General features: G+C 41.9%; 1 protein-coding gene across 1 annotated transcript in view; it reads right to left on the bottom strand.

The window, feature by feature from the left end:
- LOC135238057 (uncharacterized) overlaps window positions 1-14,076 on the bottom strand; it is a 228,466-nt gene extending 214,390 nt beyond the window's left edge. The window contains 2 exon segments of the mRNA XM_064305705.1: window positions 3,517-3,690; window positions 14,019-14,076. Coding sequence (XP_064161775.1) covers window positions 3,517-3,548 — 32 coding nt within the window. The 5' untranslated portion in view covers window positions 3,549-3,690; window positions 14,019-14,076.
- Window positions 14,077-14,082: the final 6 nt, after the last annotated feature.

Here is a 14,082-nt window from a genome sequence, read left to right as displayed (position 1 = left end):
GGGATCAGCTGAGCCCCTGTGCTGACTTTGTCTCAGGACCCCCTGGTGCTGCACACTGCTAAGGGATCAGCTGAGCCCCTGTGCTGAGTCTGCCTCAGGACCCCCTGGTGCTGCATACTGCTCACTTAACCTACATATAAAATATATTTTACGATTTAATTTAACAAGTAATATTAAAAATGACAATTATGAATTTAATCATTGATAGGTCAATCGACAGTAACCCGGTGGAATCAACCGACAAACCAAAACAAACTCCGTATCAGGTCTACTTCTAAGTTACAAAACAAAACAGAAGACATCAAACAAGATGTTAAATTTAGATTACCAGAAAAGAAAGACTGAAGAGCCAGACCTTATCAAAGTATTATGAAAAATATTAACGGTTGTAAAACATGATAAAGTGGTTGGTTTTCCCGATTCAATGTAATTAGCGCATTGGCGTAGGAAACGGGTGGGACACGTCCCCCGCAATATTGGAAACAGTTGCATTTGTCCCACCCAATATCGGAAGAGCTATCCTAAATTTTTTTACCGTGAAGAGTTTTCACGGTCGGGAAAAATTTTATGACAACGTCAGCTAAAGTCAGTGACTCACAGCGGTTGGAAAGAACGGTAACGGTAATCCTATCAATATGCCAGCTAACATCAATGTTAGCTAGCTAGTTGTCAGCGAATGAACTATGATATCAGACAGTGTACCGCTGCTAGCTACTTATCACACTGTCTGAATGTGATGTTCACTTTACTTAGAAAACTACCTGGCGATAGCTGCACTCGGTTGATAAGCAGGGAATTAACGTCACTCCTCATGTTGCAATGTTAGTGTTCTAGCCTTAGTCAATGTTTTGTGTAACGTTATGGACACGTCTTGTAAAATTACAAGTGTGTTTTAGCTATCAATATTTATTTAACGTTAGCTCCCCCCTCAATATTTAGAACACGTGCAGTTGTCCCCGTGAATCTTTTGTTTTCCTTTACATAAAGACATTTCCAACATAAATTGATGCAGAAAAGGCACACATTGGTGCATAAAAATGAAGTGTTTGACGCTCAAAATTTCCTGGGGGAGGACCCCCTGACCCCCCGCTTTACATGATCCCCCCCACCCCCACCAACGTTCAAACGAAACCTACGCCACTGAGCGATATGGCGCAATCGTGTCTGGGTTCGCTTTATTCAAAAGGACAAATTTCGGGAGGAGATGTTATGTCTGCTACCACTTCATGGACAGACCAGAGGGGAGGACGTTTTTCAAGCACTGATGAACTTTTTTGCAGGGAAACAAATCGACTGGTCGAAACTTGTGTCGGTGTGCACCGATGGAGCTCCAAGCATGAGAGGGAAGGAGAAGGGACTTATCGGACTGATGGAAAAGAAGCTTGTCTCCTTTCACTGTATAATTCATGAGGAGGCACTGGTGTCAAAACTTAATAACCAAGAGCTAAAGAATGAGATGCAGCTCGTTGTGCGAGTCGTCAACTTTATCGAGGCCAGGGCACTTAATCACCGGGAATTCCATGCACTTCTGGAGGAAGACGAGGCAGAGTACGGGGATCTGGTGATGAACAACGAAGTGAGATGGCTATCGGTGCTTGAACGATTCTGTACTCAACTTCCTCACATCCGTGATTTTCTTGCAAGCAAGGGGAGGGCTGAGCCAAAGCTCGAGGACCCACACTGGATATTACAGCTGACACTCCTCACTGACATCACATCCCAGCTGAATTCCCTTAACCTCCAACTCCAAGGAAAAGGGAAGCACCCAGGTAACATGCTAAGAGCAGTCACTGCTTTCCAGCACAAGATCACCACTCTCTTCATACCCGACAGAGAATTTCTTCACTTTCCCAATCTAAGAGCCTGCACAACTGCTAACCCTGATCTATTGCAACATTTTGACTATGACAAATTTGTAGGCATATGGGAGGAAATAAAAAATGAATTTGAAAGGAGATTTCAAGATGTTGTGGCGTATAGGGAGGTTTTCAATTTCATTGAGAACCCTTTTAATGTGTCATTGTCAAGCCTTACACCTGCTCTGAAAAACCTTTGTCCAGACCTTGCTGTAATACAGAGTGAGATTCAGGTCAACGGTGTACTGAAAACTGAGCTCAGATCAGGTGTTGCTCATTTCTGGAGCATGGTCCCAGCCTCAGATTATCCATATTTAAAGCTTTGTGTGCACAAGCTTTTTTGTGAGCACTTACTCATGTGAGGCAACATTTTCTATAATGAACATTGTCAAAAGAAAACATAGAAGTAGGCTTACAGATGTGCATCTTGATTGTTTGACTAGGATTGCAACCACTAACTACAAGTTTTGCATGGAGAAAGTCAAGGGACAGCTAAAACACATGAGAGCCTCAACATACTGATACAAATATAACAGAGAAAAAGATTTTCATCTCTATTAGTAGACCAATATATACATTTTTGTGAACTTTTTTATTTCATGTTGATAATGCTTATGTATAATTGCATATGTACACACATACATGAGATGAGTTCCACTCCCAGCCTTGCACATTCACACACAAGTATCATATATTTTAATAATGCAATGTAATTATGAATTGAGAATAAAAAGAGATTTAAGGATGGAAAGCATGGTACTGTATTTTTTTAAACATACACAAAGATGGTACATATCTTGAGAGTGATGATAAAAAAAAAAACATCTGAGTTATATCTGCAATCTCCATGGCTCTTTGAGTAATGGTCTTACTCATAAGTGGCTCTCCTAAGAAAATTAGTGAGTACCACTGAACTACGGCATCAACTGGAATTAAACTGCATCGCCATCTAGTGGCTGTATGAGAACACCACAACTGATTATTGCCACTAACTTTTACTGCTGGTAGACACTAGATTTTTAAAAACGTGGTGTCTTTTGAAAATTCCAGCAGCTCACATGTTGATCAGATGGACACTCTCCCACCAAGATGTACACACATACCCTGCCAGCCAATAGTTAATGCTTGGCTTTACCAGCAGAATAAAATACCATTTTATTCACAATCCTTTCAGAAACACCACAAACCTGCAGCACACACAGGTGTGTGATGAAGGAGTAAAACTCACCAAAAGGTCAGTGTGTGAAAGAGAGTGGGGTAAATATGGATTTCATTAGAGTTCATAGCAGGTAGTGAATAATAGAGATGGATGAAAACTGCAATGTGTGACAGACCTGAAACATTTTACTATGCAGGTGGTCAATCTTTTGCCATGTCAATCAGACACTCAGCATCCAGTCATCACCTGTGACCTGATACTACAGACTCCACTGAAACCATACATTCTGCTCAGGAACCACAAACCTGGCAACCCTCAAAAGGTTTTATCCTGCTTTTATTTGCTTGTTGTGATAGAGGAGTAAGGTATATATGGGCAAAGAAAGAATGCTGGTGGACAGGAGTAAACTGAGAGAGAAAGAGCGTTTTAATATTTCACTGAATAGAACCATAATCACAAATTCTATTTAGTTAAGATCACACAGTACACAACACTACTCACCCCAGTCTCTGCAGTTTACAGTTTGGACTCATCAGTCCAACACAGATCAGCTTCACTCCTGAATCTTCCAGGTTATTGTAGTTGAGGTCCAGATCTCTCAGGGGTGAGTTTGATGACTGGAGAGCTGAGGCTACAGTATTACAGCACGTCTGTGTGAGTTCACAGTTGTTCAGTCTGCAAAGAAGAGTACATATATTATAGTATTAATATATTAGGTATACATGAAGCATGTATCTAATATGGGAAATGTGCCAATGACAGTGTTCAGCGATGAAGAGTGAAATTGAGGATTTTAAGGTTGATGATGCTCTGAGGAAGATGTCTGTGCTACACTCTCCAACTGCAGTATTTTGGACCTGAAAATTAAACATCCAGCGGGACTGAACTCTGACAGTTCTACAGATGTAATTCTGACCCAAATGTCCCCTTTTCTTATACTGTAAGTTCTCTGAATTGGGGCAAAGGGCTCATCTACCTTTCCTATGATCTTTTCTCTGGGCTTAACCCTCCCATCCCATAGTAGACGTGCAGCTGCCATCTTTCAGAGTGGACAGCGAGTTAGTTTTCAGTGCTGTAGGATGTTTGGCCACCACCAAAAGTAAAGATGTAAAAGGAAACACACATTTTTCAGAGTGGACATTGACTTTGCTTATTTCCTTTTGGTTTTCTGTGACAAATTTCCACAGCACTGCAAACTAACACACAGCTAAAGGCAGATTCACTGTAACAGGAAGTAATGCACATGCTCATATATCTGTATTGTGGTGTGGGCCTCTGGAGCCCCGCCCCTCCCTGCCATCAGCTGCCACTCTGCTCCACTTCACCTGTGTCTCACTGGCCAGCCTGCAGCACCATGGACAGCACCAGAGGGACAGGGCTGAGTTTCAGCACCTCCACTCCACACTCAGACCTGGACAGCGCCGGAGGGACAGGGCTGAATTTCAGCACCTCCACTCCGCACTCAGACCTGGACCTGAGATACAGTCAGGCCACTGGCAGCATACCAGTGCTTTTTCCACACCACTTTCCCCTTTGCCTGAGTAGCTGCTGGCCCTATATAGGCCTCATGGTCTCACTCCAGGGGTGTGCTGGCCTTCCCCTCACTGAGTGACTAACAGAGTCTCTGTTTCTCTTTTTTTTTTGTGGCAGACTCGGACATGCCCCTCCTCATGGCCTGAATTTTGGACCCACCTGCACTTCCCTAGCACTTTTGCTTTCCCCAACATTTGAGTAGCCTGATCTCGTCTTGTGTTTCACTTTTCCCGTCTTCATTCATTGTGATACTGCTGTCTCAATAAAAGTCCTCTACAGGCATGTTGCCAGCACTGTCTGCCTCGTCTGTGCCTCGTTCCCGTAGCGTACAGTATGGATGTGATAAAAGTTTATTAAAGGATATGAAATATATGGAATTGAAGGTATCTGTAAGTGGGTGGAAAATCACATCCTGCACCTGTACAACATGCCATATAAATTCTCTGCCCGTTTGCAAATGACACACACAATGCAAATCATGCAAACGATGCAGACTACACAGAAGTATAAAACAGTCCTTAGAAGGACCATCACTGTAAACCCTTGCAGGAGGACATGCAACACATACAGGAATGATATATTCAAATCATTAGGGCACACCAGTAGTACAAAGTCCCTTATTTACAGTCAGTAAAATTACCATGCACCACCCCTGTCCCTGTATTGTCTCCTGGGGATGGCGGTAGGTACTAGAATTTTGGTCAGGTCAGACTTTATTTTGTAAAATGTAAACTAGTGTGGATTGTGGGAGATGTTCTCTGGATAGCATTTAAGGGAAGCTCAAACAATTTACTTCATTATCCTTCAAGTCCTTCAAGTCCTTTCATAAAAAGTATTTTTGGTATGCATCACAATTTCTTTGTGTTCCTTTTCTTTATCTTACAATCTCTTCAGGTGCATGTCCTTTCCTCACTTATAGCATAGTGTCCAGTCCATCTTGCCATGTCTTGTAAATAAAATGATTGCCTCTTAACACTGCTAAAGCTTTCTATTCATGGTTATCAGCAACTCTCATATTTTGTCATATGATAAAGTACTCTTTCTCTTACAGCGCATCCAAAGTACGTGGCTTACTTACACAATGACTGAAGTGTGCATCTCTGCTTGAACAAATCACTGCATTGGTGCCATAGATAAATTTCTCTTTCATCATCTTGTGTTTGAAAGCCAACTCTAGGGAATGACATCCGGTCCAGACCTCCATAGAAGCATCCAATTGCACTAAGTCTGGCTCTGACAGACAGTAGTGCGTCCAATGCGAAAGGAGGCTACTGCCCTCCTGGAAGAGCACATAGAACACTGCAGCGCTACTATAGCCAAAAGCTACAGACAATAGCCAAGGACTACAGACTCCAGTTCAGAGTGAACCCCCCCATTTCAACAGTCATTTACTCTCAAATAAAAGAGAGCGCTCCCATGTTTAAGAGGAATAAATTCCTTCCCTCTTACAAAAAGGGGGGAATACGTGTGGTTCCCAGAGATCGAACCCAACATAGTTTTTATTTTCCTTATTTCCAGCTCCCAAAGAAGGATGGTTCTCAACTTCCTATCTTGGATCTCAGTGTGTGTATGTGTATGTCTCTCTCAGTTCAAGCCCGACTCGAGAGTACAGTATCACACATGCCTCAGACTACAGGGGCTGATGGTGCCAGCCTCTCAGGTTTTGCCACTGGGGCTGTTAAGAATGAGGGGCTTTATGAGGTGGATTTCATCCCTCCACCTCAGCCCCGTGTGCGATCTCCATCGCTGTCTCACAGTAACGCACAACCGCTCTGCAACTCTGCGTCACTGGGAAAACACAGACTTTTACACTCAGGGAACCCCTCTCAGGATAGTTTTCATACGGGAAAAAAGGACAGACACATCCCTCTCTGGGGTGGGGGGTCTCAGGAGGGTTACATGGTGAATCAGTTTTCTTTTAGCTATTAACTATATGGACAGCACTCAGATATTTTCTTCCCTGTCTAAGGGGACATCATGTGCTCGTACGCTGCGATAATGACTGCGGTAGCATAAGTCAATCACCAAGATGGCATGCTCTCCCTCCAGCTCCATGGTCTAGCCCACAGACTGCTGGTCTGGAGCAGCCATCACTTTCTGTAGTTACGCATGACCCATGTTGCTTTAGGCTTGCTCCTGTGGGGGTCTAGGCCAGGGTTGTCTGTGAAGCGTATTGTGACAATTGCTGTGAAATACGCTATATAAATAAAACCATCCAGAGCATGAGAGCGCCCTCTACCAGGTCACTTCATGACTATAAGTGTCAGGTGTTTGAAAGATGGTGTGCCTCTCGTCAGTCAGTGCCTTACCAGTGCTCTGTTTCTGACGTGCTGTGCTTTTCACAGAATCTTATGGATAAAGAGAAATCCTTTTCTACCAATAAGATCTACCTGGAAGCTATCACTGTCATTGTCATGTTGGATTGAAAGACCATGCAGTGGGGCAGCACCCCCTCATTCACAGGTTCATGAAGGGGGCTCACTGTTCTCTGCCTGTTGCAAAAAAGCTAATTTCCTCTTGGGATTTATCACTGGAGCTGGAGGCTCTGTTTCTAAGGCCATTTGAACCTATACATGAGATAGATTTAACATTGTTGTCTCGCCAGACAGCTGCTTGCACTAGCCTTAGCTAAGTGAGTCAGTGACCTCCATGTGCTCTCAGTGCATCTCTCGTGCACAATATTCTCCCCTAAGATGCACAGGCTTTTTCTTAAGCTCAATCCAGCCTTTATGCCTAAAAGCTTCCCTCCTTTCACATGTGAGATGTTGGAGCTTGCCGCTTTTCACCCACCATCTTTCTCCTCTGACGAGGAGCATAGGCTGCATATGCTGTGTTCTCCGCACATATATGACAAAGACTAAGGCTTTTAGAAAGAGCGACCAGGGCCTGGGCCCCTGCCTGTAAAGAAAAAGTATCTCTAAGCAGCGGCTGTCCCATTGGCTTGTGGAAGCTATTGTTATGGCATATGAGTCAAAGAGGATAACACCCCCTTTGGGCCTGAGGGCTCATGCTACAAGGGGTATGGCTGCATTCTGGGCCCTATTCCATGGGCTCTCCTTACAGGAAATTTATTCAGATGCAGCCTGGGTTTCTCCAGATACTTTTGCAAGGTTCTACCGCCTGAACGTCACCAGGAGGCCGGTAGCCCACTCAGTTCTGGGGATGAGCTCTGTGTGAGGCGCACACATCTCCCCTCATCTGCTATGGGTTTCATTACTTCACATTGTTCCTGGGACCTGGCTATAGCTTTGGTAAATGGTAAATGGACTGCATTTATATAGCGCTTTCATCCAAAGCGCTTTACAATTGATGCCTCTCATTAACCAGAGCATTTAGGGGTTAGGTGTCTTGCTCAAGGACACTTTGACACACCCAGGGCAGGGCTCGAACCGGCAACTCTCCGACTGCCACACAACCGCTCTTACCTCCTGAGCTATGTCGCCCCTTTGGGCAGTGGAATGTGTTTAGTACTTCCCTACACGGGATGTGCCAGACACAGCCCTCCACGAGATAATGAAAGAGAACTTTAGGTTACTGTTGTAACCCCGGTGGAGAGATCCACCAAGACTGCCCTGCTTGCAGCGCATGAGAAGTGAATATGTTCACTGAGGAGTAGTAGCGCTGCACTTGTCCTATATGTTCTTCCAGGAGGGCAGTAGTCTCCTGTAGCATTGAATGCGCTACTGGCTGTCAAAGCCACACTTGTGCAATGGATGACCATGCATTCCCATATGGTCTTCACTACTGTTGAGACCGCAAAATAGTATCTGAGAGACCTGTTTTAGTATAGTGCAGTCAACTTATTAGCGTGTAACTCCCTAGGTATAGCTGATATCTTTCAGTAGAGTCCTAAGGTAATCTATACATGATACAGCATTGAATTTAGACCTGGTAGATATTATATGCTAGGAACTAGTTATTTTAGATATTAGAGGGTCATACGTCTTGAATCTAATGTTTTCATGATCCAGAGCCAGATCTTCAATAGTGCTTAGGAGTCTAATTGCTATCACAACATAGTCTTTGACATAATGGACATGTCTCTCCTCATGAGCAACTGTCCCTAATCCATAATGAGCAATTCTATTATCATAATGTCATAATGTGAAAAATATCAAACCCCAATTTCCATAATGAGTAATTCTATAGTTTGTCATCAGTCCAAACACTACTCACCAGTCTCTGCAGTTTACAGTTGGATCATCAGCTCAGGTCAGACAGCTCATCCTGATCTCCAGGAGAGCTGAGTCCAGTCTTCAGGGTAGTCTGATGACTAGAGCTGAGGCCACAGCTTCTCTAGGCCCTGTCAGTCTGCAAAGAAGAGTTCATATATTATAGTATAATAATATTAGGTATACATAAAACATATGGTAAATGATACAAATGATAGTGCTCAGTAATGAAGAGTGAAATTGAGGATTTTAAGGTTGATGATTCTGTGCTACACTCTCCAGCTGCCGCACTTCGGACCTGAGAATTACACACAGGGGCGACATAGCTCAGGAGGTAAGAACGATTGTCTGGCAGTCGGAGGGTTGCCGGTTCAAACCCCACCCTGGGCGTGTCGAAGTGTCCTTGAGCAAGACACCTAACCCCTAACTGCTCTGGCGAATGAGAGGCATCAATTGTAAAGCGCTTTGGATAAAAGTGCTATATAAATGCAGTCCATTTACCATTTACACATCCTGCTGGACTGAACTGTGACAGTTCTACAGATGTAATTCTGACCCAAATGGCCCCTTTTTTATATTGTAAGTTCCCACCCCATCCCAGAAGTTCAGCTGCCATCTTTCAAAGTGGACAGTGAGGGAACTTGCAAAGCTGATGAATGTTTGGCACAGCTACCACCAAAAGGAAAGATGCAAAGGATAAAGCACATCTTCCAGAGAGGACAGTGAGTTTGCTTCTTTAGTTTAGGTTTTCTGTGACAAACAACCCACAGCACTGCAAGCTAAAATACAGTTACTAAGTTAATAGTAAATTAACTTTAGAATAGGGATGCACCGAAATTAAAATTCTTGGCCGAAACCGAAACTGAAAAAAAGGAAACACTTTTTCATTTATTTGCCCATTTGTACCATTAAATCAATTTTGCTTTTGATTTATGCTTTTCAATGACAAAATTAAATTACAAAATGACAACGTGATGAAAAAACTTTTATTAGTCTACTGGACATTCAGTCCTTTCCAGAAGACATTATAGTAAAAAGCACAATAACTGGGGTAATGAACATAGAGGGCAGGGAGTGTTCCACAGAAAGTTGATACTAGTATAATATTCAGTAAAAATCTTTTTGGGAGGTAATTCAAGATCTTTATTGATTTCCTTTGTACAATACAAGAATACAATAACTAAAAAAAAAACCAAATAAACGGAGAAAACACACATCATTCAACCAACATGATTTCCAACCACAAATGTTCACCTGTAGCCTAACGGTGGAATCTATATTTCATTTGATTTCAAAAGATAAGTCAGTGCCGATTGTTGACTAATCAAGGAAAATGTAAAATACCTAATAACCGTACAAATAGGCTACTAGCTGCATGCTGCGAGTATTAGCCGTTCTAAATGCACACAAACAGGCGCTGTTTGAAATGAAAGTCAAAGCGCGAGACGCGCGTGCACGGACAGGGGAATCAGTTAGCTTCGAGGATACTGAATTCGCTACAACACCGGCACTGTTTGAACGCGTCATCAATAGCCGCAGGAGAGCAACGAAACAGTGTCACATTTATTTCTATACTTTTGTTACAATATATATATATTTTTTAAACACACACATTCGGTCAAAATTTTCGGCATTTTCACTCTTTCGGCCGAATACTGAATGTGTTATTTTGTGCTATTTTTGGCCGAACATTTTCGGTGACCGAAATAACGGTGCATCCATACTTTAGAAGCAGAAACACAAGGAAGTTATCTGTCCACATATGTCTAGCTGTGTGTCCGTTCTTCTGGTGTTACATATGACCAGGTAGAGAAACAAGGTATTCCAAAGGTCTGTGGGAACTCCTGTTAATGATACCTTTGAGTTTATTTTACTGATATAGTGATACATTTGATGGCGCAGCCCAAGGAGACACCATTCAGCCTGTTCTGGGCTCCAGGAAACTTCAGAATCAGTGTACAGGTCAGGCTATGGCCTGAGATGAGCCATAGAGTTAGCTCAAGAACAGGCACTGGGGGCAGAGGTCACTTTAACAGTTCCCTGAGAAGGCCTCATTATATCCTACAATTCCTCTACCTTCATATTTTCATTCTATCTACAATCACTATGCTGGAGATTCTGGGTCAGCCTATACCAGAATAAAGCAGAGACCAGGATGGTACTACTGGCCTTGTAACATGGTGCATTTACTGCCTGCCCTAGCCTCCCAACATAGAAACACAAACATTTAATTCATAACCAAACGTATCCCTCCCAAACCAAACTTAACATAATTTTAATCATGACATTGAAAAGAAGTGTTATCCTATCAAGTGGCTTAAAAGTAAAATATAAAAAGGGGTATAGATAATTCTCTCCTCTCTTCTAATCATTAATTCATTATGCGTAGACCAGGAAGAGAAGGGGAACCCCCCTCTTTCAAACACATGTCAGGGATTCAAACAACATTTGTTCTTATAATTAAATGTTACAATTAAAAGCAAGGCATGTTTTTTCTTCACAAATAGTTTGGCAATTACAGCAATAACTTGAATTAATTCACCAAACTGAGTTTGTGAAGAAAAGGTGTGAAGTGCATTTACTAGTCCAAGTCCAAGTTAAGGACAAATGTTCATTGAATACAGGCTATAAAGTGTTGACTTGTTAAGCAAACATGAGCCTTTGGTCTTGTGTCTCAGCTTTGTCTAGCTTCTCAGCTGTGCGTCTTTGGCTTTGATCAGGTTTAATGTGGGAGAGACAAGCTGTGGTTTTGTTTTGTCTTTCATTCATTTCTTTCATGATTATCTTCTACTTCATTTCCAGGACGGTCTAATTTTTGTTCATGTAATTGAGCCTATGTTATTAAATTAGATTGGGCCCTATTTTCTCAGTCAAGGCACAACTGTCAAACACTAGCAGCAATGCAAGGCGCTGGTGAATTTGGGTATTTCAGTAATTTTTTGACTCCAGGCACTAGCACAACTGTGGCACAGTTGTAAAAGAGGCTGGTTCGATCAGAATAAATTGACTGTGGGTGTGGTTGGGTTTGGTTTCATTATTGCCAATCAGATCACCCCATTTCTGTCCCTTTGGGAAACACAGCCAAATGCTAATTTCACCATGGCTGAACAGCAAGCGTGTTGTGATCATCTCAACTGAAGGGAGGAGAGTGTTCTCTAGCATAACTAGAAGTCTGTACAACACTAAATTCCTAGACCTTGCAGCAGGGCCCCTCCGTCTCCAGGCACCAGACCTCCCAAGGACAAGAATAAGTTAGAAATAATGCATGTACTGTGTTTGTGTGTGTCTGTGTGTTTCTTTCTCTCGTCTTATACATTTGTAGAAGTCCAAACTGGTGAGCTTGGCTTTCCTCCTTATCCGCCCTGCCATCCTGCCAGGGAAACCAGCTATGACACCATGCTGCCCAGGACTCTGAAAGCAACTGATAGATAAGACCAAACTATTATTTCTGATTTAATTATTTCTGATTTAAAGCTTGTTTATGTAACGCTAAGACTAAGAGTCACTGTGCTTATTCGTTTTTGCTGTTGCAGTACGTCAATTCATTACTTTTGTGTTATTTTACTTATGCTCTATTGTAATTTACAAGTGCCAACTGCAGCCTGGCTTTCTCTCAGATCAAAGTGCTATCCATTGCTAGTGTGTGTGTACAACCTTGAAATAAAGACCTATTTCTATAGATATTTCCTTCTGTTTCTACAGACACCAGCTACAGTACATGGATTAATAGTATTTAGTTATGATAATGCCATTTAAGTGTAATAATGCTGGTTCTGTTCCCTGACATTTCTCAGGAGTTATCCAGCTGGTCCAGGACGTGAGCTGCTGGCAGAAAGCCTCCATCGCCTGCCATCCTGCTGGGGCCGCTATGTTACTATGCAGCCAGGACTTTACCAGATGAAGGAAAACTATAGTCTGATTCATATTTTTGTTATTTAACATGTATTTTTGTTCATACCAGTTTTAAAATGACAAAAAGGTTCTGTTCTCAAACAGTTCAATATTCCAGACTGCCTGATAAGATGGAAGACATCACTCAGTCGGCCTCCATCAGCTCCAGCCCTGCTTCAGCTGCACTTGGCTCTGTATCTCGAGGACAGAAATGCACTTTTTCTGTTTATAAGCTTTTGTTTCTATACTGTCAATTCTGTTTTATACTGCTATGTATTAAACAACAACACAAAGAATTCATGACTTGACTGACAGATGTACATTCATTCCAGACATCCTTGAAAGATTTGTACATTCCTAATAAAGTCCACTCCATCATTGACAGTCCTAGCCACACTGATTAAAAGCAGTTACATGCGCTTCTGGGCTCATGTAAACATGTAGAATAAGCTGCAGTCTGAGGCTGTACAGAGTACCACCAATCCATCAGAATTCTAAATTTAACATTCCAAATCCACTCATCATTGACATAGCCTACAAACATGATTAAAAGCAAGTTACAGTGGTTCTGGGTCACTGACACTATCTGAGGTAAAGCCGTCCCAGCTCATTAAGTAGTTACAAATTATCCACTGCCTAAATAGCCAGCATTGGACTGAATAACTTTTCTTTAAAATAGTTAAATTGAAATAAACAAAATATTTCTTGTATCTGTGTTATGTGTTTATGGATTCACATGTGAGACACAGTTATAATGCCAAAATAGGACGAGTTAAAACCTGGTATGGGTTGGTATAACTGCAAACGCATTATTCAACACCAAACTAACACAGTGCCGAATGTTTCTATTGGCACATCCCCGACTGCACCAACAAACCCATGTTGACACAAGCAGATTAACACCAGACCATAAAACTAACAACCCTGGTGAAAGTGAAAAATATGACAAGCAATTCCAGGTGTGTTTGTGCCTGTGCTATCACCAAAATAGGGCACCTTTTCTTACTGCATACTGTAACTTAATATAGCTTCTCTTCATTTTAATCTGCATGAATTGTATGTTCTGACAAAGGTTGATCCATCAGATTACTCTGATATCAATAAACTCCGTATTTATTTCACAATTGCTATCTTTGCAAATAATTAGTAAATGCATCAAATCAGTAAATAGTAATAGTAAATAAAATAAAATATATGGTAAGTGCTGAGGTTTTGCATTTGATGCTGCTTATGTTCTGGATATAAGACATTAAATGAGGGCACAAGTTAAAACATCTTGATTCATAAATCTTTTTTTAACCAAATTTTCTGTTGCTCGGAAATTTTATTGCACTTTGTTCTGACTAGAATTAGAAAGTGGGAAAATATGTGGTCAGTCATCTACATTATTAATGACATAATACTCACATGGCCTTCCTGCAGTTCCTGACTACTGGTACCAGTCTCTGATGACCTGCTGCTGATGTGTTGT

Source organism: Anguilla rostrata, chromosome 13 (genome assembly GCF_018555375.3).
Source record: "Anguilla rostrata isolate EN2019 chromosome 13, ASM1855537v3, whole genome shotgun sequence".
NCBI classification, from domain to species: Eukaryota; Metazoa; Chordata; class Actinopteri; order Anguilliformes; family Anguillidae; genus Anguilla; species Anguilla rostrata.
Note: the sequence above shows the minus strand (reverse complement) of the source record. Positions and strands in the feature narration are given on the sequence as shown.